We start from the raw sequence: 26,073 nt of genomic DNA, 5'->3' as shown, positions 1-26,073 counted from the left end.
TACCGGCCGGAGCAGTGTGAATGCTAGCAGGTGAGCAGTGAAGTTTTTGCCTCTCTTCACACCCCTCTACACACAGGAACGGGAACCGTGCAAATATTTAAAGAACTTAGACTATTTCTCCAGCCCACATCCAGAGAAAAGGTAATTATCATTGCGGTGATTAATTCATTGGATTGTCAATGATATCCATCTTTTACTATAGCGGAATATTCATCCAGCCACTGTATTTTATGTGTCACATTTCTACCTACCAGCGCCAGTGTAAGCTTTTACCGTAAGGTAAATCAACATTTAAACAACCTAGGAAAGTGATGGTAAAAAAGAAAAATAGAGTGTGTTCTTTGTAAAACTGGGCTGCCATCTGAATGGGAGAAGAGGATGTGTCAATATTGTATTAATAAAACGGTGGCTGAGGAATCGCCATAATTTTATAAATGTCCACAGGCACTGGTCAGATCTGAAGTTAATTCCTCCTTATCATCTAAAAAAGTCTCTGGGACAGAAGATCCTAAGTTGAGAAGATTTGATACTACACAGGCGCATATTCTATCTGATTCTGAAGAAGATGACATACACTCCTCGTTAGGAAAGAAGACTAATGAATCTTTTGATGCATGTGTCTTTACAGAGGAAGAGGTTCTAAGTCAGCTGTCTAAAAGTAATACAAATAAGTCACAGGGGCCTGATGGGATACACCCAAAGCTATTAAAAGAGCTCAGCGGCGAACTAGCAAAACCATTAACAGATTTATTTAACAAATCACTGGCAACAGGAGTCGTCCCAGAAGATTGGAAATTGGCAAATGTTGTGCCCATTCACAAGAAAGGTAGTAGGGAGCAATCGGGCAACTATGGGCCAGTAAGCCTGACATCAATAGTGGGGAAATTAATGGAAACCATAATTAAGGAGAGGATTGTGGAACATCTAAAATCCCATGGATTGAAAGATGAAAAACAGCATGGGTTTACTTCAGGGAGATCATGTCAAACTAATCTTATTGATTTTTTGATTGTGTGACTAAAATAATAGATGGCGGAGGTGCAGTAGACATCGCTTATCTGGACTTTAGTAAGGCGTTTGATACTGTCCCACATAGAAGGCTTATCAATAAATTGCAGTCTTTGTACGTGGACTCCCATATTGTTGAATGATTTAGGCAGTGGCTGAGGGACAGACAACAGATTGTTGTAGTCAATGGAGTATATTCAGACCATGGTCTTGTTACCAGTGGGATACCTCAGGGATCTGTTCTGGGACCCATATTGTTTAATATCTTTATCAGCGAAATTGCAGAAGGCCTCGATGGTAAGGTGTCTTTTTGCTGATGACACAAAGATTTGTAACCGGGTTGATGTTCCTGGAGGGATACACCAAATGGAAAAGGATTTAGGAAAACTAGAGGAATGGTCAAAAATCTGACAACTAAAATTTAATGTTGATAAGTGCAAGATAATGCACCTGGGGCGTAAAAACCCAAGAGCAGAACATAAAATCAGTGATACAGTCCTAACCTCAGTATCTGAGGAAAGGGATTTTGGGGTCATTATTTCAGAAGACTTAAAGGTAGGCAGACAATGTCATAGAGCAGAAGGAAATTCTAGCAGAATGCTTGGGTGTAAAGGGAGAGGCATTACCAGTAGAAAGAGGGAGGTGCTCATGCCTCTCGACAGAGCACTAGTGAGACCTCATTTGGAGTATTGTGTGCAGTACTGGAGACCATATCTCCAGAAGGATATTGATACTTTGGAGAGAGTTCAGAGAAGAGCTACTAAACTAGTACATGGATTGCAGGACAAAACTTACCAGGAAAGATTAAAGGACCTTAACATGTATAGCTTGGAAGAAAGACGAGACAGAGGGGATGTGATAGAAACTTTTAAAGACATAAAGGAAATCGACAAGGTAAAAGAGGAGAGAATATTTAAAAGAAGAAAAACTGCTACAAGAGGACATAGTTTTAAATTAGATGGGGCAAAGGTTTAAAAGTAATATCAGGAAGTACTACTTTACTGAGAGAGTAGTGGATGCATGGAATAAACTTCCTGCAGAAGTGGTAGCTGCAAATACAGTGAAGGAGCTTAAGCATGCATGGGATAGGCATAAGGCCATCCTTCATATAAGATAGGGCCAGGGGCTATGTTATATTGGCATTCTGACGATTCATCCCTATCTTTGGAAGAAGGAGAAATCAGTGGTAGACCATGTTTTTGTGATACCACAATGTATTGTGGTATCATGCTGTAGTTCCTTTTAATAGACTGGCAGTATCATTTACTTTTATTCGCTCCTAGGTGGTGCAGGAACCACTTAGATATATAGCTGGGGGGGGGGGGGGTGTAAAGTTAGTGTGTCCGATGTTAAAGAAGAGATGAGGAAGTTAATGGAGAAGGTGGAATTAATTCACAAAAGATTTTACCGAATATCAGTGCAGCGCTTAATGCCAAATACAAGATTTTTTTCCACCCAAATATTTCAAAAGAGATTTTAGCGCATATTAGTGCAGTGCTTAACGCAGAATACAAGATTTTTTTCTCAAGTGAACGGGACATAGCGGAGGAAGTAGGTCCGAGCTGAAAGAGCGATAAGCGGACCTTATGCGGTTTCTGTGCTGCAGAAAAGTCCCCGTAGTGTCCAGTAAGCGGTTTCTGTGCTGCAGAAAAGTCCCCGTAGTGTCCAGTAAGCAATACCGTAGATGGATGCGGGCTGGTGTGAATTATTTCGCATTTTTGTGCAGGGTTAGTGCATAGTCTATTCACCTGTATTGGGTGCGCCGCTCTTATGGACGTCGTCACATAAGTGCGTAGTGTGTGAAACGTAAATACAAAATTTCAACACAACGTAATTCAGTCCATACCGCAAAAAAGACTTTCCCACATATAACTGAACGCTGAATATATCTTGATTTTTGTAAGGAAATACGCCACTAAAGGCTTTACCTCATATAAATGCAACTTGGAGAACGGAATATATTTTTATTTTTTTACGGATATACGTCAATAAATGTTTTTCAAGATATAAATGCAGCAGCGAATGTATATTTCTTTTTATACTGCAATACGCCAGTAAAGGTTTCACCAGATATAACTGCAACAGTGAACTGAGAATATATATTTTTTGTAGTACTGAAATACTCCCCTATACGCTTTCACCAGAAATAACTGCGCAAGTGACCTGAGAATATATATTTCTTGTTGGACTCAAATAGGCCACTATACGCTTTCAACAGAAATAACTGCAGAAGTGAACTGAAAATGTATTTTTCTTGTTGGACTGAATTAGGCCACTATACACTTTCAACAGAAATAACTGCAAAAGTGAACTGAGAATATATTTTTCTTTGTTTACTGAAATATGTCCCTATACGCTTTCACCAGAAATAACTGCAAAAGTGAACTGAAAATATATATTTCTTCTTGGACTGAAATAGGCAACTATATGCTTTTACCAGAAATGAATGCAACTGTGCAGTGCGTTTAAATGTTTTGTGTAGTATTGAAATTCCGCCCTATGCTCTTTCACAAGAAATTACTGCAAATGATTTTAACATAAATAACAACAAAAGTGACCTGCATATATATTTTTTGTATTGTATTGAAATAGGCCACTAAATTATATCAGCGCAGTTAACAGGGAAAGTGACCTGCGTATATATTTCTTTTTCCACAGATAAAAGCCAATAAAGGCATAGCATAGCATTTGCACCCCAATAACTAATTGCTGGAATGACAGAGGTATTAGGAGACTATCTGGATCCCCATGTAATGTTTCCCTGCACTTGTAAATCGATTGTTTTCACAATGAGGAATTTACTATAACTCTCCCTAGCATCTGCACATGTCTCTCCCTGACTGAAATGATTCCTCTCACTCCTTTCCCTGCACTTGTAAATCGCTGGTTTTCACAATGAGGAAATTCCAATGACTCTCCCTACTAGCATCTGCACATGTCTCTCCCTGACTGTGAAATGATTCATCTCACTTATTATAAATGATATTATAGGTATATCACACCCCTGCCTCAATCAGTTTTTTGGGGGGGCAACTGGTATATCACACCAATAGAAATTATTTGTTCCAATGGCGTTTGTCACTCTGTGGAGCTGAGGTAACACACCAAAACCGCAAACAAATGCTGCACTACCCAAATGCACTATATAGAAAGTATATTATTGGTATATAACACCACTGCCTCTATTTATTTTTTGGGGGGGAGGGGGGGCAACTGGTAAATCACACCAGTAGAAATTATTTGTTCCAATAGCGTTTGGCACTGTGTGGCTGCAGTATCGGAGCAGAACCCTACACAACTGCTGCACAATACAATTGCACTATAATATACTTTCTATGTTAGAAAGTATATCATAAGTATATTACACCCCTCAGTATGTCACACCTATCGATAGCACACCCATACCAGTCATTAAAAGGACTTTTGTGGCCCTATTAGCTAGCGTTTTGTGTCCCTAACAGTCTGTCCCTGCTCCACACAGCAACCTCTCCCTACACTGGCAAAAGACTGAATGTAAAATGGTGCCCAGATCAGGTTTATTTATAAGGTATGTCCATATGCTGAAACGTCTCAATTGGCTGTCCTGTACCACCTGATGGTTGTGTCATGGGTCAAAGTTCTTTACAATGTAAAAGAATATGGCGGGCGCGAATATCGCCATATGTTCACCCGTTGGGCGAATGAGCAAAGTTTGCCGCGAAACGACCGCCGGGTGAACTGCAAGGCCATCTCTAATGATGAGGGGAGGTGACCCTGTGGCCACTGCCACCAATGATTTTAATACTGTGGGGGTTTGGAGGGGCGCACTGCGCCACCAATAATTTTAATACTGGGGAGGAGGGGGGAGGACGCACTGTGCCACCAATGATAATATAATTAACATTTAATACAGGATGCGGATGCGGCACCTAAGGGGTTAACTGCCGCTAATCGCAGCTCCCCGCCTGCACCCGCCTCCGGTATTTGTATTAAAGAGGACCTTTCACCTGGCAAAAAATTCTGAACGAAGTATCATGATATGTACAGTGGCGCCCAGTATTCACAGAAGCAGACTATCCATTCACCAAATACATCACATATTGGGGCCGTTATATTGATGACGTTATTATTTTGTGGGAAGGCACTGAAGAAGAATTTAATGAATTCACTAAAATCCTTAATATAAATACAATAGGACTTAAATTCACTGGAAAAATTCACAAAACCAGACTCAACTTTCTGGATTTAGCCCTTAGTCTATCAGAAGATGGTACTATAACAACAGAAATTTATAGAAAGCCCACGTCAAGCAATAGCCTTCTCCACTGGACAAGCTACCACCCAACACCTCTAAAAAGAGGTATCCCAGTGGGTCAGTATGTAAGAGCCAGAAGGAACTGTTCTACAGAGGAGGGATATGAACGTGAAAGTAAAATCCTATATCACAAATTTCTTGAACGAGGATATCCAAAAAAAAAAAAAAAAAAAAAAAAGTACTACATAAAGCCTATAGGAAGGCAAAGGAAATAGATGGAAACAACCTTCTAATGGATTGAAAAACAACAAGTACTGAAAAAACCGTGCGCTGCATAGGCACATATGACATTAAACATCAAGAAGTAAGTAAGATCCTCAGCAAATATTGGAATATCCTAAGACTAGATAAAGACATTGAGAGTGTAATAACAAAATATCCTTCAATAACATACCGAAGAGGACAAAATCTCAGAGAACAGCTAGTACATAGCCATTTTCAGTGGAATTATCAAGCAGTAGAAAAAACCACATGGCTAACTACCAAAGGGTCCAACCCATGTGGTAACTGCCAATTTTGCTGTAAAATGCAAGTCTGTAAAGAATTCGTCAATCCGGTAGACCAAAAAATGTATAAAATTGCCCATTACATTAATTGTAAAACGACTGGGGTAGTATATGCGATCCAATGCAGCTGCCCCAAAATTTATGTAGGCAAAACTATACAAGAGCTCCGGAGACTAATTTAAAAACATTTTAGTGACCTTAATCTAAAAACAGACACTACTCTATCAAGACATATACTAGCAGAACACAATGGAAAAAGTGACAGCCTAAAAATATGGGGGATAACTAAAATCAAATCAGGCCTCAGACAAGGGGACATAGACAGAAAACTTCAGCAGGAAGAAACCCGCTGGATATACAGGCTAAAAAGCCTTTCACCTCTAGGCCTCAATGAAGGTTTCACCTATGCATCATTCCTGTAAAATCCAATAGTAAAGAAAGCATGGTACTAAAAACCAAAAATACATAAATTAATCTAATTGACCTCTTTGAATAAAATAATAGAGAAACGGCAAATAACTAGTATGTTAAAAAATTATAAAACTAAGAAAAATATAAATATATTCCATTACCTCCCATCAGATCCAGCAAAGTGAATCAACCTGCAGAAAAATGAGAAAAGAGGAAAAAGAAAGGAAAAAAATAAAATAATTATAGTGACATCAAACAGTTTACATAGAGGATAATATCAGCTAGAATGAGCATTAAAACCCCTAATTAAATATAAATGTACATTAAACAAATATAAATAAAATTTAAAAAAATCTTATGCTATAATAGAAAAAATGTGGTAGACAATAACCTAAATGAGCAGTAGTTCTGCACCAAATAAGTGCAGAGGTCTATAATAATAATCTTCAGATCCAAGGTATCAATAAATACACATAAATGAATATCATTGCTATTATAACAATATGTAAACATTCGGAATAGCGAGTGGCAACTAGTAAACATGCCATTTGAAATAAAGTCACTGATATTTTGAAATACCTGCAAGTCATCTAACTGATCTACTCTGGCAAAAAATTCTAAGTGCAGAGACATGCACAGGAAAACGGAACCACTACGAGGATTCAACAGGCCAGAAATCAAAAGAGCGATCAATTAAAAGATCCAAGTGTCAAGACATGCGCGAGATTACGGCAATATCGCGCGATCTTTGACGCCACCACAGAGTGAGCTAAAACAGCCAATAGAATCATGTGTAACAACTACACATTTAAAAAGAGCCAAATTCATAGGCTGTCAAACAATGATGTCACAAAACCGGAGGTAATAAATACAACCAACTACGCCGATCTCAGCGCAGACTGCCCGATCCCCTGAAGACTCCATGTATATGGCGAAACATGTCGGGGGGCAGTAATTCGATTTTAGATCACAGCCGATCCTAAAACTGTGTGCTAGCTACTGAGTAGCTGTTAGGTAGGATAACAAGTGAACGCGCCGCTATTAGTGATTAAACAGACAAGCTGAATAAGCAAAGAAGGCATACAGACCACAGCCAGTGTAGCGCATCAACCGCCGTCAGCTACAGAGTAGCATTACATGTTGTAACAATAAGTCAGTAAGCCTAGAGACAGCTAGCAGGCAGCATAGTTAGCAATGTGCTATCAATACAGCTCGTGAGCGTATACAGAGACACATAGAGAAAAGATAGGTAGCCATGCAATATACTGCCACTCTAATAAAAGCAAAGACTACAAAAGAATAAATATAAGTACAGCACACAAATGGTCGACTGTTGAAAGTTTTAAACATTGTAGGTTAGGATCAAGTATTCACTAAATATAAAAAAATAACTAATAAAAGTTACATTTTAAGCTATAATCACAATGCACATGTCAAGAGTAGGCAACCAATAGTCATCTGACTAAATGTAAATACAGGGATCTCAGTGCACTTATTATCCCTGGGCACCGCTCTATTCTCCCGCTATGTCCTCCGGCATCTTCGGGGACTTAGTTATACTGGGTGGAGACTGCCCTTGTTATCCTGGGCGTCTCCTTCTCCCAGGCTGTAGCGCTGGCCAATCGCAGCGCAGAGCTCACAGCCTGCGAGAAGGAGATGCCCAGGAGAACAAGGGCAGTCTCCGCCCAGTATAACCAAGTCCCTGAAGATACCGGAGGACATAGCGGGAGAACGGAGCGACGCCCAGGGATAATAGTGATTGCAGTGAGATCCCTGGGCGCCGCTGTACATATGATACCTAGTTCAGAATTTTTTGCCAGATGAAAGGTCCTCTTTAAACATTTACTTTCATTGATGGCGCAGTGCACCTTCCCCTCTCTCCTCATGGGTGGCAGCAGGGGCACAGGGGGGAGAGAGAGACTGCTTCCTTCTCCCCAGTGCTGCTGAGGAGAACACGGAGCGCGCTGAGAGCAGCGAGCTCATGTTCTCTGATACTAGACTGCTCAATAGCGAAGCCTAGTATCGAAAAAAGGCAAATCCTGGTATCGAGGTTGATACCAGGCAAAAGTATCGATTGGGTATCGAAAATTCGATACCCGAAACAACCCTAGTAAGTTCTAGACTTGACTGGGAATAGACAATGATTGTCATATATCAGTGGTAACAGTCCCAGCCACTCTCCTGTAGCTGTGTGGTCTCTAATCCTGGTCTCTGTCTAATTATCTCCTAGATGCCGCTGTCCTTGATGAGTCTTGGGAAACTCTTTGCAATCTTTCCAGACTCTCCTCTCATAACTCTCCATATGATTTCCTCACAGCCCTACATCGTGTAGGCACCAAGCTCTGCCCCTCCTTTCTACAATGTTTGACACAGGCTGTCTGAGCATGCTCAGTACACTCAGTCACATATAGTAATATATTTTTTCTACATAGATATATGACTTAAAGCCAACCTCGGTTACATTTTCAACATAGTAAACAGCGGGTATACAAATGTTAAGATCAGCTGCAATATATACACTACAGACGTGTTTACCCCATGTGTAACTGATTCCAACTGACTCAGTATCTTTTGTGTGAACAGGAAGTAAGTTTCTCTTTTTTATCAATGTGGGAGCTTCAGTTTCATTCTTAAAGGAAACTGACTTCCTGTCCACACATAAGACACTGTGTAAGTAGGAGAGTCAGAGTGTTGGTCACATGACGCAGTTAAAGACCAGATGGGAGATGATAAATCACAGCTACAGTCACAGTTAATAATATTACCTTCACTAGCGTTTACATCATGCACCTTTCTAAGATCAGATACACACAAGCAAATTGAATGCGATAAACTCGCAGCATGTGTCAAAGTGAGGTCTGGTTCTGGCTTCCGCTCCTCTGACAGTAGCGCACAGCATTGTACGTATTTATAATGCTGTGTGCCCCTGAGAGTCCTGGAATTTATTGTATTGCACGGACACCATTGTTCAGTAGATACCTGCATTATAAAGCAGTATAAGGGTCCATTCACACGTCCGTTTTGGTGTTCCGCATCCGTTCCGATTAAAAACGGAACGTTATGCGGATCCATTCATTTTCAATGGAATCCGCAAATAATCGGACAGCACTTATGGTGCTCTCCGATTCCGTGATTCCGTTCCGTGGGTTCTGTTATTCGGATCCTGGAAAAAAAATACCCTGTCCTACTATTTGTCCGATTTTGTGTTCAGTCATCCCATTCTAGTCAATGGATCCGTCAAAAATGCGGATGACATGCTAAAAGCATCCTCATGTCATCCAGATTTTCGGATCCGCAAAAAAACAGGAACGTTTATCTGGAAAGGTAAAAATACTGACGTGTGAATGCACCCTAATGCTGTGTGATCCTGTTATAGGTGCCGCACGGTGGCTCAATGGTTAGTACTGTTGCCTTTCAGCACTGGGTTCCTGGGTTTGAATCCAACGAAGGACATCTGCATGGAGTTTGTGTCACGACCGCTAGCCCAGCAGCAGTCGTGTCGCACCAGACGGAGGGGAAGGGGGACCCTTATCTACGGATGGGAAATAGAATGGCCACCCCTGACTAACCCTAAACTGGCACCTGTCTGCCCTGATACCCTAGACGGGGTGTGAACCCGTGCGGCGAGCAGGATGCCTAAACCCTCAGTCGCCTTAACAAGACTGGACTGGGGAAAGGCCGATGGGAGCGCTAGTCACCATCACTCACGTCTAGGAAAACAACAGGGGAAGACAGCAACAAACAAACAACAGCAGAGATAGACTTATCCAGTCACGAGCAGAGAAGGCGATCCCAAACACGACAGTCCACGCCGGACAAGAGCTCCACAGCAACACCATCAAACTATCTCCTTCCAAGGTCAGAGTAGCACTGGAAGTAAGGACTATATCTGGCAATGGCTGCAAGTGAAACTGAAACTAATATAGTAGCTGGGAGTGGCAGACAGGACTCACCTGAGAAGGATGCCTACAAACTCCCAGTCAGGACAAAAAGGTTCACAAGGCAAAACCCAGATGACATACCCTGAACCACGGAGCAAACTCACAAGCTATCGCGAGTAGCAAGTCGCTGAGACCTTCTCCTCCCAGACCTGTCTGGATCAGTCACAGTCGTGACAGTTTGTGTGTTCTCCCTGTGTTTGCATGGGATTCCTCCGGGTGCTCAAGTTTCCTCCCACATTCAAAAGACATACTGATAGGGAACTCAGATTGTGAGCCTCATTGGGCACAAAGTGATGCTAATGTCTGTAAATGGCTGCGGAATATATCAGCGCTATATAAATGAGTATAATAAATAGGAGCCGAGGCCAGAACGGAACCTCACACTGACTCGCTGCAAGTTTATCGCATTGAACTCGCTTGTGTGTTTGACCTAACTGGGTAGAGAATAAAAATGTTTGTGGGAGTGCTTATTAATGGTGAGGGCTGCAGAGACCGAACTCTATTTCTGGTGTCCGGTGCAGTTTTGCATCCTACGCAGGATGTTATGATTCATCTAGTAGTAAAAGATATGGCACTCATATACCTGGAGGACTGCTTAAACACTCGACTTTATTAAGTTCAACTAATGCAATATTTCATATGTCACAATATTTAAAAAGTCATAATATTAAAAGGTCATACAAGATACGTAAATTGTACAGAAATTAAAAAAGTCCTGGCTTGTTCCGGTCAATGTAAGAATGGAACTGTATCACTCCAGGGAGTTCTATAGTGAGCACTGATTCTTATATGGGAAGGATCTGTCTCTCAGATGGTTGATGGTAAGGAGGTAAAAATATAGGTGTTCTGCGTACGCAAGATTGGTGGTGTTTGTTCAATATATAATCGATAACCAGGTTTTATCATGGTGAATACGCCAAGTACTTACATGCTGCCTGACTTATGTGATTAATTAGTCATCCCATGCCTTAGTGCTTTTCATTCTTTATCGTCATTTTAGTGATGTTTTAATCCATTTGTTTTTTAATTTCTGTACAATTTACGTATCTTGTATGACCTTTTAATATTATGACTTTTTAAATATTGTGACATATGAAATATTGTATTAGTTGAACTTAATAAAGTCAAGTGTTTAAGCAGTCTTCCAGGTATATGAGTGCCATATCTTTTACTACTATTTAATTTAACCCTATGGTGTGTTGGAGTTAACACATAGATATTGAGCACCACTCCATCCTACTGATTGGTAGAGCCACCCCATTCTGTTAACGTTATGATTCATCTGTCTGTACCAATGAGACTTTTTGTAAAGTAAAGACATCTGGGACGCCTAAACAAACATTATTGCATTTCTGGAAACAAACATTCACAACTGTGTAAATTTGCCGGAAGGGGCAGCTGTGTTGGGGGATTAGATGGCTAGAAGGTTGGAGGAGTGCTTAAACTAGGGACTGGGGGGTGGGGAGGGTAATTACGTTATAGGATGGGAAGATAGTACAGATAGAGACCGGGGGCAAGGTAATGCGACTGGGGGAGCAATGGAAAGAGGGACTAGAACAGTTCAGAAGGAAATGTGTAGAGTAAAAAATATACATAAACCTCTTAATTGTATGTACAGTTGCAAGAAAAAGTATTTGAACCCTTTGTAATGATATGGATTTCTGCACAAATTGGTCATAAAATGTGATCTTATCTTCATCTAAGTCACAACAATAGACAATCGCAGTCTGCTTAAACTAAACACACAAATGTTACCATGTTTTTTATTGAACACCCCATGTAAACATTCACAGTGCAGGTGGAAAAAGTATGTGAACCCCTAGACTAATGACATCTCCAAGAGCTAATTGGAGTGAGGTGTCAGCCAACTGGAGTCCAATCAATGAGATGAGATTGTAGGTGTTGGTTACAGCTGTCCTGCTCTATAAAAAACACACACCAGTTCTGGGTTTGCTTTTCACAAGAAGCATTGCCTGATGTGAATGATGCCTCGCACAAAAGAGCTCTCAGAAGACCTACGATTAAGAATTGTTGACTTGCATAAAGCTGGAAAGGGTTATAAAAGTATCTCCAAAAGCCTTGCTGTTCATCAGTCCACAGTAAGACAAATTGTCTATAAATGGAGAATGTTCAGCACTGTTGCTACCTTCCCTAGGAATGGCCGTCCTGTAAAGATGACTGCAAGAGCACAGCGCAGACTGCTCAATGAGGTGAAGAAGAATCCTAGAGTGTCAGCTAAAGACTTACAAAAGTCTCTGGCATATGCTAACCTCCCTGTTAGCGAATCTATGATACGTAAAACTCTAAACAAGAATGGATTTCATGGGAGGATACCACAGAGGAAGCCACTGCTATCCAAAAAAAAACCATTGCTGCACGTTTACAGTTTGCACAAGAGCACCTGGATGTTCCACAGCAGTACTGGCAAAATATTCTGTGGACAAATTAAACCAAAGTTGAGTTGTTTGGAAGAAACACACAACACTATGTGTGGAGAAAAAGAGGCACAGCACACAAACATCAAAACCTCATCCCAACTGTGAAGTATGGTGGTGGGGGCGTCATGGTTTGGGGCTGCTTTGCTGCGTCAGGGCCTGGACGGATTGCTATCATCGAAGGAGAAATGAATTCCCAAGTTTATCAAGACATTTTGCAGGAGAACTTAAGGCCATCTGTCCACCAGCTGAAGCTCAACAGAAGATGGGTGTTGCAACAGGACAACGACCCAACCACAGCATAGAAGTAAATCAAAAACAGAATGGCTTAAACATAAGAAAATACGCCTTCTGGAGTGGCCCAGTCAGAGTCCTGACCTCAACCCAATTGAGATGCTGTTGCATGACCTGAAGAAAGCGATTCACACCAGACATCCCAAGAATATTGCTGAACTGAAACAGTTCTGTAAAGAGGAATGGTCAAGAATTACTCCTGACTGTTATGCACATCTGACCTGCAGCTACAGGAAACGTTTGGTTGAAGTTCTTGTTGGCAAAAGAGGTTCAACCAGTTATTAAATCCAAGGGTTCACATACTTTTCCCACCTGCACTGTGAATGTTTACATGGTGTGTTCAATAAAAACATGGTAACATTTAATTCTTTGTGTGTTATTAGTTTAAGCAGACTGTGATTGTCTATTGTTGTGACTTAGATGAAGATCAGATCACATTTTATGACCAATTTGTGAAGAAATCCATATCATTCCAAAGGGTTCACATACTTTTTCTTGCAACTGTATACTAATGCCAGAAGCATTGTGATGTGTGAGGAGGAATATGACAATACAGTCACAAAATGGGATATTTTAAAAGCATCCTAAAATCTAATTGTGAGAGGTGCATACCTTATGGGAATAAAAGGTTAAGGAAGAAGAAAAAAAATGTGGATAAATAGAATTGTAAAGAAAGCAATAAATGACAAAAAGAAAGCATTTTAATCACTAAAACTGGAGGGTAGCGAGAAAGCACTGAAAAACCTTAAGGAAAAAAATAGAATATGTAAAAAAACAAATAAAAGCAGCCAAACTAGAGACCGAGAGATTCCCAAAGAGAGCAAAAATAACCTTAAAATGTTCTTCAATTATATAAATGGTAAAAAGTATAAAACTGAAGGTGTCAGCCCTCTACAAAGTTATGAGGGGGGAGTTGCAGAGAGCAATGTATTACACTGTATTCACTGAGGAAAATAAACTGTCAGATGAAATGCAGAATGTAAAAGTAAATTCCCCATTAAAAGTTCCCTGTCTGACCCAGGAAGAAGTACAGCGGCATCTTAAAAAGATTAAAATAGACAAATCGCCAGGACCAGATGGCATACGTCTCCGTAGCCTAAGAGAATTATGTAATGTCATAGCCAGACCCTTATTTCTGATATTTAAAGGGTTTCTACCACCTCATTTTGACCTAATTAGCTCTCAGACACTAGCGATCTGTTAGTGTCTGATCTACCTAACAATGCTATTCTCAGACCTGTGTGTGGATCCCTTTCACTAAAAAACGAACTTTTATTAATATGCTAATGAGCCTCTAGGTGCTATGGGGGCGTCTTTTCAGCACCTAGAGGCTCGGTCTACTCACATTGTATGCCGCCCCGCTCGTCCGTTAAGCCAGCCCATCTCCTCTTGCATGCCATCCTCCATCTGAGCCAGCGGACGAATTCTCGCGCCGTGCACGTCTGTATTTGGCGCAGGTGCAGTAAATGTCTGACAGCTGCCTGCACAGACATCTCGGTCATTGGCGCAGGCGCAGTGGAGATGTCTGTGCAGGGAGCGGTCAGACATGCGCCGAATACAGACTCGCACGGCGCAGGCGCGAGAGTTCGTCCGCTGGCTCAGATGGAGGATGGCATTCAAGAGGAGATGGGCGGGCTTAACGGACGAGCGGGGCGGCATACAATGTGAGTAGACCGAGCCTCTAGGTGCTGAAAAGACACCCCCATAGCACCTAGAGGCTCATTAGCATATTAATAAAAGTTAGTTTTTTAGTGAAACGGATCCACACACAGGTTTGAGAATAGCATTGTTAGGTAGATCAGACACTAGCAGATCGCTAGTGTCTGAGAGCTAATTAGGTCAAATTGAGGTGGTAGAAACCCTTTAAGGACTCTATACTGACAGGAAGTGTTCCACAGGATTGGCGCATAGCAAATGTGGTGCCAATATTCAAAAAGGGTCCAAAAACAGAGCCTGAAATATAGGCCGGTAAGTTTAACATCTGTTGTGGGCAAACAGTTTGAAGGTTTTCTAAGAGATGCTATCTTGGAGTACCTCAATGAAAATAAGCAAATAATGCCATATCAGCATGGGTTTTATGAGGGATCGTCATGTCAAACTAATTCAATCAATTTTTTATGAGGAGGTAATTTGTAGACTTGACTGTGGCGAATTAATGGATGTCATATATCTGGACTTCTCCAAAGCATTTTACACTGTACCGCATGAAAGGTTAGTATATAAAATGAGAATGCTTGGACTGGGAGAAAATGTCTGTATGTGGGTAAGTAACTGGCTCAGTAATAGAAAACAGAGGGTTTTTATTAATGGTACACAGATTTGGGTCACTGTCACTATTGGAGTACCTCAGGTGTCAGTATTGGGCCCTATTCTCCAATATATTTTTTAATGATCTTGTAGAAGGCTTGCACAATAAAATATCAATTTTTGCAGATGACACTAAACTGTGTAAAGTAATTAACACGGAAGAGGACAGTATACTACTACAGAGCGATCTGGATAAATTGGAGGCTGTGGCAGATGAGGTTTAACACTGACAAATGTAAGGTTATGCACATGGGAAGGAATAAAGAAAGTCACCCGTACATACTAAATGGTAAAACACTGGGTAACACTGACATAGAAAAGGACCTAGGAATTTTAGTGAACAGCAAACTAAGCTGTAGAAACCAGTGTCAGGCACAGAGGTCGCAATAACGCCTGTACAAGCGTCATAGACGCCTGTTCAGGCCATTTTACTCCCTGGAAAAAGTCTAAGGCGTACCGATACGCCTTAGACTTTTCCCTGCCATTCATAAGTGTAGTGAATGCTGTGAACGGCGCAGGCAGCGCAGCGATGCTGCTGCTGCCTGAGACAACCAATAACAAGGCTCCTTACAGTAAGGAGCTTTGTTATTGGTCAGTTTGAGCGGGCTGCCGGAGCTTAGGACACACCGCTCTGAAGAGGGAGGAAGGAGGCGCGCGATCCTTACTGGCGGGGTAAGTGGTGGTCTGAGCACCTTGTTTTTACCCTATAGTAATGAGTCTGAAGCGCTCAGCCGAGCGCTCCTCCCTGCTGAGCGCGGTAGTGAAGACGGCCTCAATAGAAGGTCTAGGGGACCGTCTTCACTACCGCAGTCAGCAGTGAGGAAAAGTGGCTGAGCGCTTCAGACTCCTGCTTATAGAAGTCAGTGGGGGTCCCAGCGCTGGACGCGCCAACAGGAGACCTCCATAATGACAGACCGGTCACCCGTAGACCTCTGTCACCTGTCAACTTTCTTATGAATCCATCAAGGATTCATTGCAGCATGTTCCATCAGATGCTTATAAGGATTTCTTCTGTAATGCGGTGCCGCATGTGGCCATTTACAGCCTCCAGGACATAGTCCCTCTGCCAAGCACATGAAGTACTTCACTGTAAAACGGTATAATCCAATAACCACAGCGGTGGTGGCTTTTTTTGTGGAATTAGATAGGGCAATGGGTCATGGAAGACAAACTCCCCTTTATAGCAAGATCAAGCATAACACAAAATGACAGCCTCTAGATCAGGGATAAGCAACCTCCGGCACTCCAGCTGTGCTGAAACTACAACTCCCAGTATCCTCCTTTTACTTCTTTGGGAGTTACAAGAACAGCTGAGCAAGTGTGCATGCTGGAAGTTGTAGTTTCACAGCAGCGCTGGAGTGCCAAAGGTTGCTGCTCCCTAGATCAGTGGTTATCACTGCGTGATGTCATCATCCAGATCCACAACATGTGACTGTGGCCCTGCAAGGTATGTGCCCGGGTCTTTCGCTTGTGCCCTTGGCACCAGCATGCACCACCATCCATTGTACCTGTGTCCTGCTCCGCCAGTGCCTCAGGTCTCTTCAGAGTCTACCAACAGCCCCGGTGGCACGACATACTCACCTGAGAGCTCATCTACAAGGACGTAACTTTGGTGGGCAGCAATGGCCACGTGATGGATGGCAAACCCCAGTGACTAGCAGCACAGAAACAGCAGCACAAATTAAAGGGATTGTCCCAAGATCAACACTATTTACCTATCCATACTTGACCCAGGGAACACTAGAACATGGTAACCAAGGTGGGACCCCCAGCGATCATGTACTTGAAGGGGACATGTCTGTTTTAGTAACGACTTGCATTTCCCATGCAATAACAATTCTGGGGAGTCAATTCTTGTGACTCTATATTGTACCATTACTCTATTATTCCTACTAGAACTTATGAACTAATTGCTAGTAGTCTGCAATAAAGGTCCAGCTGGATGTTACCAGTTGACAGCACTGATTGAATAATATCAGGCTGTGCGGTGACACCCCCATCTGGACCTTCACTGCAAACTACCAGCAAATCATTCATAACTAATAACAGAAGAATGGTGCAACATAAAGTCATAAGAATAGATCCTCCAGGATTGTTATTACATGTGGGGCTGCAAGTAGTTACCAAAACAGACAAATCAGGAGAGGTGAGGGGTCCTTTGTTAACGACAGGTGATAAATATCGATCTTAGGAAAAACCCTTTAAACCTCATAAAATCACTGCAACAGTGACCTCAGCGGTGCCATCAGAGCAACAGGGACCTCAGCTAAATGTATAATGGTCTAAATTTGCCATTTATGCATGGAAGACAGTTCTAGAGTACTAGTAATGGTTTTAGTGCATAAATAGCAACCCCTTAATGTTATGTAGGCCTTCGTATTAACCATTTGAATTACTGTAACTTTCGTACTCCTCATCGGCTGAAAATACTCCTCAGAAATGGTAAGAGGAGTATTTTTACTCTTCCAGAAAAAATGTAGCGCGACCTCTGGTCAGGCAGCTGCTGCCAAGGCCAGTAAGATAATGGGTTGCATCAAAAGGGGCATAGATGCCCGTGATGAGAATATAGTCTTACCACTTTACAAATCACTAGTCAGACCACACATGGAGTACTGTGTATAGCTCTGGGCTCCTGTGAACAAAAGTAAAAAACTAAAGTAATAACTGGAATGGGGGGACTACAGTCCCCTGAAATATTATCAAAATTAGGGTTATTCACTTTAGAAAAAAGACGATTGAGGGGAGATCTAATTAATATGTATGAATATATCAGGGGTCAGTACAGAGATCTATCCCATCATCTATTTATCCCCAGGACTGTGACTGTGACAAGGGGACATCCTCTACATCTGGAGCAAAGAAGGTTTGCACACAAACAGAAGAGGATTCTTTACGGTAAGGGCAGTGAGACTATGGAACTCTCTGCCTGAGGAGGTGGTTATGATGAGTACACTAAAAGAGTTAAAGAGGGGCCTGGATGTATTTCTGGAGTGTAATAATATTGCAGGCTATACCTACTAGAGATGGGTGGTTGATCCAGGGAGTTATGCCTCAGTCAGTTTTCAGTCAGTGATTTCCATCAGCGATTTTGAGCCAAAACCAGGTGTGGCTCTAACCAAAGAACAGATGCAGATCTTTCCCTTATACCTTTTTTCTTCGGAGGCTCCAATCCTGGTTTTGGCTCATAATCACTGATGGAAATCACTGACCAGAACACTGACATGTGAATAAGGTTTTATTCTGATTGCCTGATTGGAGTCTGAAATGAATTGGATTCTACCTCACGTGTTTTTTTTTGCCTTCCTCTGGATCAACTTGCAGGATAACAGGCCAAACTGAATGGACAGATGTCTTTTTTTTCGGCCTTATAAACTATGTTACTACATATGTCCTCACACGCAAAGTGTCCCTTGCCGCATTTTTTTTGGGGGCACAAGACTGTCTTTCCTGGGATTGTTGAGGCTCCCAGCAGAAATATCCTAACTGATCCAATACTAATACTCTAACTGGGATCCCAAATACCTAAGACTTCGTAGAGCTTTTCCACATATCTTGTCCTTAGTCAGATTTCTTTTCTTTTTCTTTTAGGTCCTGGTGTCATTCAGAAGGTACATGAGGGTCCTGGAGAAATGGGGAAACCTGTTGTCCTTTCTAAAGAAGATCAAGAGAAGATGAAGGAGATGTTTAAAATCAATCAGTTCAATTTAATGGCCAGTGAGATGATTGCGCTGAACAGATCTTTACCTGATGTCCGTCTGGAAGGGTAAGTGAGTTGCAGCGTTTATCAGGATAAAAGCGGCTTGTAGTTGAAAAGGACACTACTTTGAGAAGATTGGTTGCCAAGTGCTCATTACATATGAAATTATTTTTGCTGGAGACGTCAGGCAATGCGACCTGTAAATTGCTTAAACTAAAAGGGAGTTCACGTCTGAGAAATCTATAATGTAGCATTCTTCACACAAAAAGAAATTCTGTTCACATTGTACATTGCTTAAAAGATGACTGCTGTTTGCAACATGTCTAGAAAATAAGCATCTTAAAGGAAATGTGTCATCAGAAAACCATAAAGTCCTGTAGTTATCGCCCTGGCAACTAAGGCTACTTTCAAACGGTTTCCGTTTGTGAGATCTGTTCAGGGATCTCACAAGCGGTCCAAAACGGATCAGTTTTGCCCTTAATGCATTCTGAATGGATAAGGATCCACTCAGAATGCATCATTTTGGCTCCGTAATGCCTCCATTCTGCATTGGAGGCGGACACCCAAACGTTTGCAGCGTTTTGGTGTCCGTCTGACGAAACTGAGCCAAACGGATCCATTCTGACACACAATGTAAGTCAATGGGAACGGATCCGTTTTCACTGACACAATATGGCACAATTGAAAACGGATCCGTCCCCCATTGACTTTCAATGGTGTTCAAGACGGATCAGTTTTAGCAATGTTAAAGATAATACAAATGGATCTGTTCTGAACGGATGCATGCGTTGTATTAGGCTACTTTCACACTTGCTTTTGGGGTTCCGCTTGTGAGATCCGTTTGAGGGCTCTCACAAGCGGCCCCGAACTAATCCATTCATCCCCAATGCATTCTGAATGGATAAGGATCCGTTCAGAATGCATCAGTTTCGCTCTGTTCCGCCTCCATTCCGCTCTGGAGGCGGACACCAAAACGCAGCTTGCAGCGTTTTGGTGTCCGCCTGGCCGTGCAGAGCCAAACGGATCCGTCCTGACTTAAAATGCAAGTCAATGGGGACGGATCCGTTTGACGTTGACACAATATGGTGCAATTGCAAATGGATCCGTCCGCCATTGACTTTCAGTGTAAAGTCAGGAGTCCCTATGAATATACCATCGGATCGGAGTTTTCTCCAATCCGATGGTATATGTTAACTTGAAGCGTCCCCATCACCATGGAAACGCCTCTGTTAGAATATACCATCGGATTTCAGTTAGAGCGTGAAAACTCAGATCCGACAGTATATTCTAACACAGAGGCGTTCCCATAGTGATGGGGACGCTTCAAGTTAGATTATACTAAGAACTGTGTACATAACTGCCCCCTGCTGCCTGGCAGCACCCGATCTCTTGCAGGGGGCTGTGATCCGCACAATTAACCCCTCAGGTGCTGCACCTGAGGGGTTAATTGTGCGTTAATAGCCCCCTGTAAGAGATCAGTTGCTGTCAGGCAGCAGGGGCCAGACCCCCCTGCCCCTCCAGTTTTAAATTCATTGGTGGCCAGTGCGGCCCCCCTCCCTCCCTCCCCAGTATTAAATTCATTGTTGGCCAGTGCGGCCCCCCCCCCTCCTTCCCTCCCTAGTATTAAATTCATTGGTGGCCAGTGTGGCCCCCCTCCCTCCCTCCCCAGTATTAAATTCATTGGTGGCCAGTGCGGCCTCCCCTTTTCCCCCACCCTAATTAAAATCACCCCCCCCCCCATCATTGGTGGCAGCGGAGAGTTCCGATCGGAGTCCCAGTTCAATCGCTGGGGCTCCGATCGGTTACCATGGCTGCCATGGTTACTTAGCAATTTTAGAAGCATTATACTTACCTGCGCTGTCTGTGGCCGGCCGGGCGCTCCTCCTACTGGTAAGTGACAGGTCTGTGCTATAAGCAATGCGGCACACAGACCTGTCACTTACCAGTAGGAGGAGAGCCTGGCCGGCCACAGACAGCGCAGGTAAGTATAATGCTTCTAAAATTGCTAAGTAACCATGGCAGCCAGGACTGCAGTAGCGTCCTGGCTGCCATGGTAACTGATCGGAGCCCGAGCGATTAAACTGGGACGCCGATCGGAAATCTCCGCTGCCACCAATGATGGGGGGGTGGGGGGGGGCAGAGGTGATTTTAATTAGGGTGGGGGGAAAGGGGAGGCCGCACTCGCCACCAATGAATTTAATACTGGGGAGGGAGGGGGGGCCGCACTGGCCACCAATGAATTTAATACTGGGGAGGGAGGGGAGTCTGGCCCCTGCTGCCTGGCAGCACCTGATCTCTTACAGGGGGCTATGATACACACAATTAACCCCTCAGGTGCAGCACCTGAGGGGTTAATTGTGCGGATCACATCCCCCTGTAAGAGATCGGGTGCTGCCAGGCAGCAGGGGGCAGTTATGTACACAGTTCTTAGTATAATCCAGTGTTTCTCAAATAGTGGGGCGCCAGGCTCCGTGAAGGGGGGCTTGTTCAGGGCCGGCCTTTGGGGTGTGCGAATTTCTTCTGTATAATGGCGGCAGGCAGGCCGGGCGGCCGGCGCGTCCCTCAGTGATGTCACGTGCCTGCGCCGCCTGCTTTATGAATGAAGCAGGCGGCGCAGACAAGTGACGTCACTGAGGGACGCGCCGGCCCGCCTGCCGGCATTATACAGAAGATATACGGTACTTTTAGAAGTGAGGGGGGCATGTTTAATAACTTTAAATGGCGGCGGCGGGCACACGGAATCGGTGGATGGCACAGTTAAGGGGTGGGGGTCTGTGGATGGCACATATATAACAGTGCCAGCCACAGATCCCCCTGTAACAGTGCCAGCCACAGATCCCCCCCATAAGTGTCCGTCATCCACAGATCCCCCCATAAGTGTCCGTCATCCACAGATCCCCCCCATAAGTGTCCGTCATCCACAGATCCCCCCATAAGTGTCCGTCATCCACAGATCCCCCCATAAGTGTCCGTCATCCACAGATCCCCCCATAAGTGTGTGTCCGATCCACATTTCTTTCTTTTTTTATTCTCTTATACGTTAATAAGGATACAGTGTTATGCAGAGGTGTACGTATAACAATTTTATAGACAAATGATACTATTTACAGTCGCGCGGGGGGCGCGAAATGTTTTCTTCTTCCTAGGGGGGGCATGACAGAAAATAATTGAGAAGCACTGGTATAATCTAACTTGAAGCGTCCCCATCACTATAGGAACGCCTCTGTGTTAGAATATACTGTCGGATCTGAGTTTTCACTATGTGATAACCCGGATCTGAAAAAGCTGTTATGCAGACGGATCCGTTCCGAACGGATACCATCGTTTGCATTATAGGTGCGGATCCGTCTGTGCAGATACCAGAAGGATCCGCACCGAACGCAAGTGTTAAAGTAGCCTTATCTGAACGGATGCGTTTGTGCAGATCCATGACGGATCCGCACTAAATGCGAGTGTGAAAGTAGCCTAAGCCTAATATGTGCCACTTCGTGGTCTGTACAGATCACTTTATTGTAGTTACCTGCTTATTTGTCATACTAATCCTGCCTGTAATGTGAATGGTGGATCCTGCCATATCAAGAGGTGATTGTCAAAGATTATCTATGCTTTCTCATACATTGACCTCTGCACAGGTAAAGGCATATTTACATGCACTAAGCAGCAGCAGATTGTTGAAGGAATGGTTCTTTCTTGACACCTCCACATTATGAGGATGAGGGATCACTATTGGGATCTCTCATACAGCTGCATTGTTTCTGGGCAGCAGATGGCAGTTTAGACAGCATGGTTTATGATAATTTAGGTGCCCAGATTGTCGGGAATGAGCATTTGCAGGAATGTTTGTTCCCGATAATGTGCCAGAATATCTGGGCATCTAAATCCACCTTAAGGAAGGTTTCACATCACGTTTTTGCCATTAGTTTAACCCCTTCCCGCAATATCACATACATGTATGTTGGGGAATCTGGTGCCTTACTGCATTCTCACGTGAATGTACGTGATGTGATCAGGTGGGTCCAAGAGCTGCACTCATCCGATCCGCAGCACGGGCCTGGCTGTTACTGATAGCCTGGCCCCTGCTGCATCCGCCGGCATCACTGTATGCGGTTATGCTGGCGGATTAACCCTTTCACGTGTGCAGAGTTTACAGAGGAAGGGGGCTCCATTTGACTCCATCGGCCCCCCGCGCTGCACTGACAGCGTGCCGATGGTAGTCATGGCAACTCCGATGCCTTACACAGGCATCGGAGCCTGCCAGCCACGGAAGCCTAGGAGATCCAGCCTGAGGGCTTGGTCTCCTAGGCAACTGTCAGCGTCTTACTGTGTAAGATGCTGACAATTCAATTCAATACAATACAGAATGTATTGTACTGAATTGAAACAGGGATCAAACCTTGAAAAGGTGAAGTCCCACAGTGGGACAAATATAAAAAGTGGAAAAAAAAGTGTTTTTTAATAATAAAAAAATGTAAGTTTCAATAAAAAAAAGACCCCCATAACATAAAATAGTGTTTAAAACAATAAATAAATAAGACATATTAGGTATCACCGCGTCTGTAACAACGTGCTCTATAAGAATGTCACATAATTTACCACCTCAGGTGAACGCCGTAAAAAAAAAAAATTGACCGCACCCAGCAGAGCGATTGATTAAAATTAAGTTTTTGGGGATTTCTTTGCACAAACCACTTGGACCACCAATGTTTTACCTACTAGTGACCCTTATTTAAATATTATTTTAATTTGCATGCCACATCACATGCACAGTACTGGACATGTGGAGGGGTCAGGACCTCCCCTTCCACTCCCCCATCTGTGCCTTTTTGGTGTTTTTTATGTTTTTAAGTGTGTCTAGAAGATGTTTGTATTGTATGAGCAGTCTGTACCTGATGAAGGGGTGCTTCCTGCCCCGAAACGTGTTGTACCATCTGCTAAGCCATTGATGTCCAACCTGCCCTCCAGGTGTTGCAAAACTACAACTCCCAGCATGCTCGGACAGCACACAGCTATCAGCCTACAGCAGGGCATGGTGAGAGTTGTAGTTTCCCAACAGCTGGAGGGCCGCAGGTTGAGCATCCCTGTGCTAAGCTATTAATTCAAGTTTGTGTCGTCATCAAAAATTGGTTCTTTGCGCCGTGGGAGTCTCTTCTTTCTATTTGGATCTATCCGCCTTCTTAGGGAATCCAGGCATCCCTACGTGGAAGTGCGTACATCCCTGGCTGCATGACCAGCTGCTTTGGGGGTCCATTACACCCCTTTTAAGCCTTCAGTAGTGTTGTGCCTATTGATCGCACAACCCATTAAGGTGAGCCTCCAATTTGGAGTACTTTGTTTATTTATCTGGACTGTACTAGCCTATGGTGCGCCTATTGTGTTTTTCATAGAGAAACACCGCCTGTTACTCTGTACAAAACAAAACAAAAACTCAGCAAAAAATGCCATTTTTAAAATGTCTCCTTACATTGCAAAAAGTGTAATTCCAAGTGATCAAAAAGTCAAACGCACCCCAATTCATACTAATCAAACCGTCATCTCATTCCGCAAAAAATGAGACCCTACCTAAGACAATCGCCCAAAAAACACTTGCGTTGTTCTGTTCCGGCATAGAGTTCCGTCGTCGGGGCTCTATGCCGGAAGATTCCTGATCAGGATTATCCCCATGCATTCTGAATGGAGAGAAATCCGTTCAGGATGCATCAGGATGTCTTCAGTTCCGGAACGGAACGTTTTTTGGCCGGAGAAAATACCGCAGCATGCTGCGTTTTTTGCTACGGTCAAAAATCCTGAACACTTGCCGCAAGGCCTGATCCAGAATTAATGCCCATTGAAAGGCATTAATCCGGATCCGGCCTTAAGCTAAACGTCGTTTCGACGCATTACCGGATCTGACGTTTAGCTATTTCTGAATGGTAACCATGGCTGCCAGGACGCTAAAGTCCTGTTTGCCATGGTAAAGTGTAGTGGGGAGCGGGGGAGTAGTATACTTACCGTCCGTGCGGCTCCCGGGGCGCTTCAGAGTGACGTCAGGGCGCTCCACGCGCATGGATCACGTGATCCATACGCATGGGGCGCCCTGATGTCATTCTGGAGCGCCCCGGGAGCCGCACGGACGGTAAGTATACTGCTCCCCCGCTCCCCACTACTACTATGGCAACCAGGACTTTAATAGCGTCCTGGGTGCCATAGTAACACTGAACGCATTTTGAAGACGCATCAGTCTTCAAATGCTTTCAGTTCACTTGCGGTGTTAGGTATCCGGCGGGCACTTCCGGCAAATGGAGTACACGACGGATCCGGACAACGCAAGTGTGAAAGAGGCCTAAAACATGATTTTTTTTTTTGTTTCAAAAATGCTGTTATTGTGTAAAACTTAACCAATATGTATCCTTTTTTAGATTCATTTATCACCGCGTCCGTAAGAACCTGCTGTATAAAAATATCACATGACCTAACCCCTCAGATGAACATTTTTTTTGTCACCTTACATCACAAAAAGGGTAATTCCAAGCGATCAAAAAGTCATATACAGCCTAAAATAGTACCCCATCAAACAGTCATTTCATCCCGAAAAAAAATAAGCACCTACATAAGAAAGTCGCTCAAAAAAAAAAAAAAAAATGGCTTTCAGAATATGGAGACACTAAAAAAAATCATGTTTTTTTAAATGCTTTATTATGTAAAACTGAAAAAAAAAAAAAAAGTTGCCATATTTGGTATTGTCGCGTCCAAAACAACCTGCTCTATAAAAATAGCACATGATCTAACCTGTCAGATAGACATTGTAAAGACAGAAGAATAAAAATTGTGCCAAAACAGCTATTTTTTGTCACCTTACCTCAGAAAAAGTGTAATATAGAGCAACCAAAAATCATATGTACCCTAAAATAGTACCAACAAAACTGCCACCTTATCCCATTGTTTCCAAAATGGGGTAACTTTTTGGGAGTTTCTACTCTAGGGGTGCATCAGGGGGTCTTCATATGTGACCTGTCAACTTAAAATTATCCCAGTTAAATCTGCCCTCCAAAAACCATACGGCGTTCCTTTCCTTTTGTGCCCTGCCATGTGCCCGTACAGCAGTTTACGACCACATATGTGGTAATAAATATTGAATTTTGTTTGGCTGTTAACCTTTGCTTTGTTACTGGAAAAAATTGATTAAAATGAAATATCTGCCAAA

The 26,073-nt window shown here is 43.1% G+C and overlaps 1 protein-coding gene across 1 annotated transcript in view; it reads left to right on the top strand.

Moving 5' to 3' along the window:
* Positions 1–26,073, top strand: part of GALNT1 (polypeptide N-acetylgalactosaminyltransferase 1) — a 616,072-nt gene that overhangs the window by 204,896 nt on the left and 385,103 nt on the right. Inside the window, exon 3 of the mRNA XM_040431282.1 lies at positions 18,785–18,959. Within this exon, the coding sequence (XP_040287216.1) occupies positions 18,785–18,959 (175 nt within the window). The remainder of the gene's footprint in view (positions 1–18,784; positions 18,960–26,073) is intronic.

Source organism: Bufo bufo, chromosome 5 (genome assembly GCF_905171765.1).
Source record: "Bufo bufo chromosome 5, aBufBuf1.1, whole genome shotgun sequence".
NCBI lineage: Eukaryota > Metazoa > Chordata > Amphibia > Anura > Bufonidae > Bufo > Bufo bufo.
The sequence above is the reverse complement of the archived record's forward strand: the minus strand, read 5'-3'. Positions and strand labels throughout refer to the sequence as shown.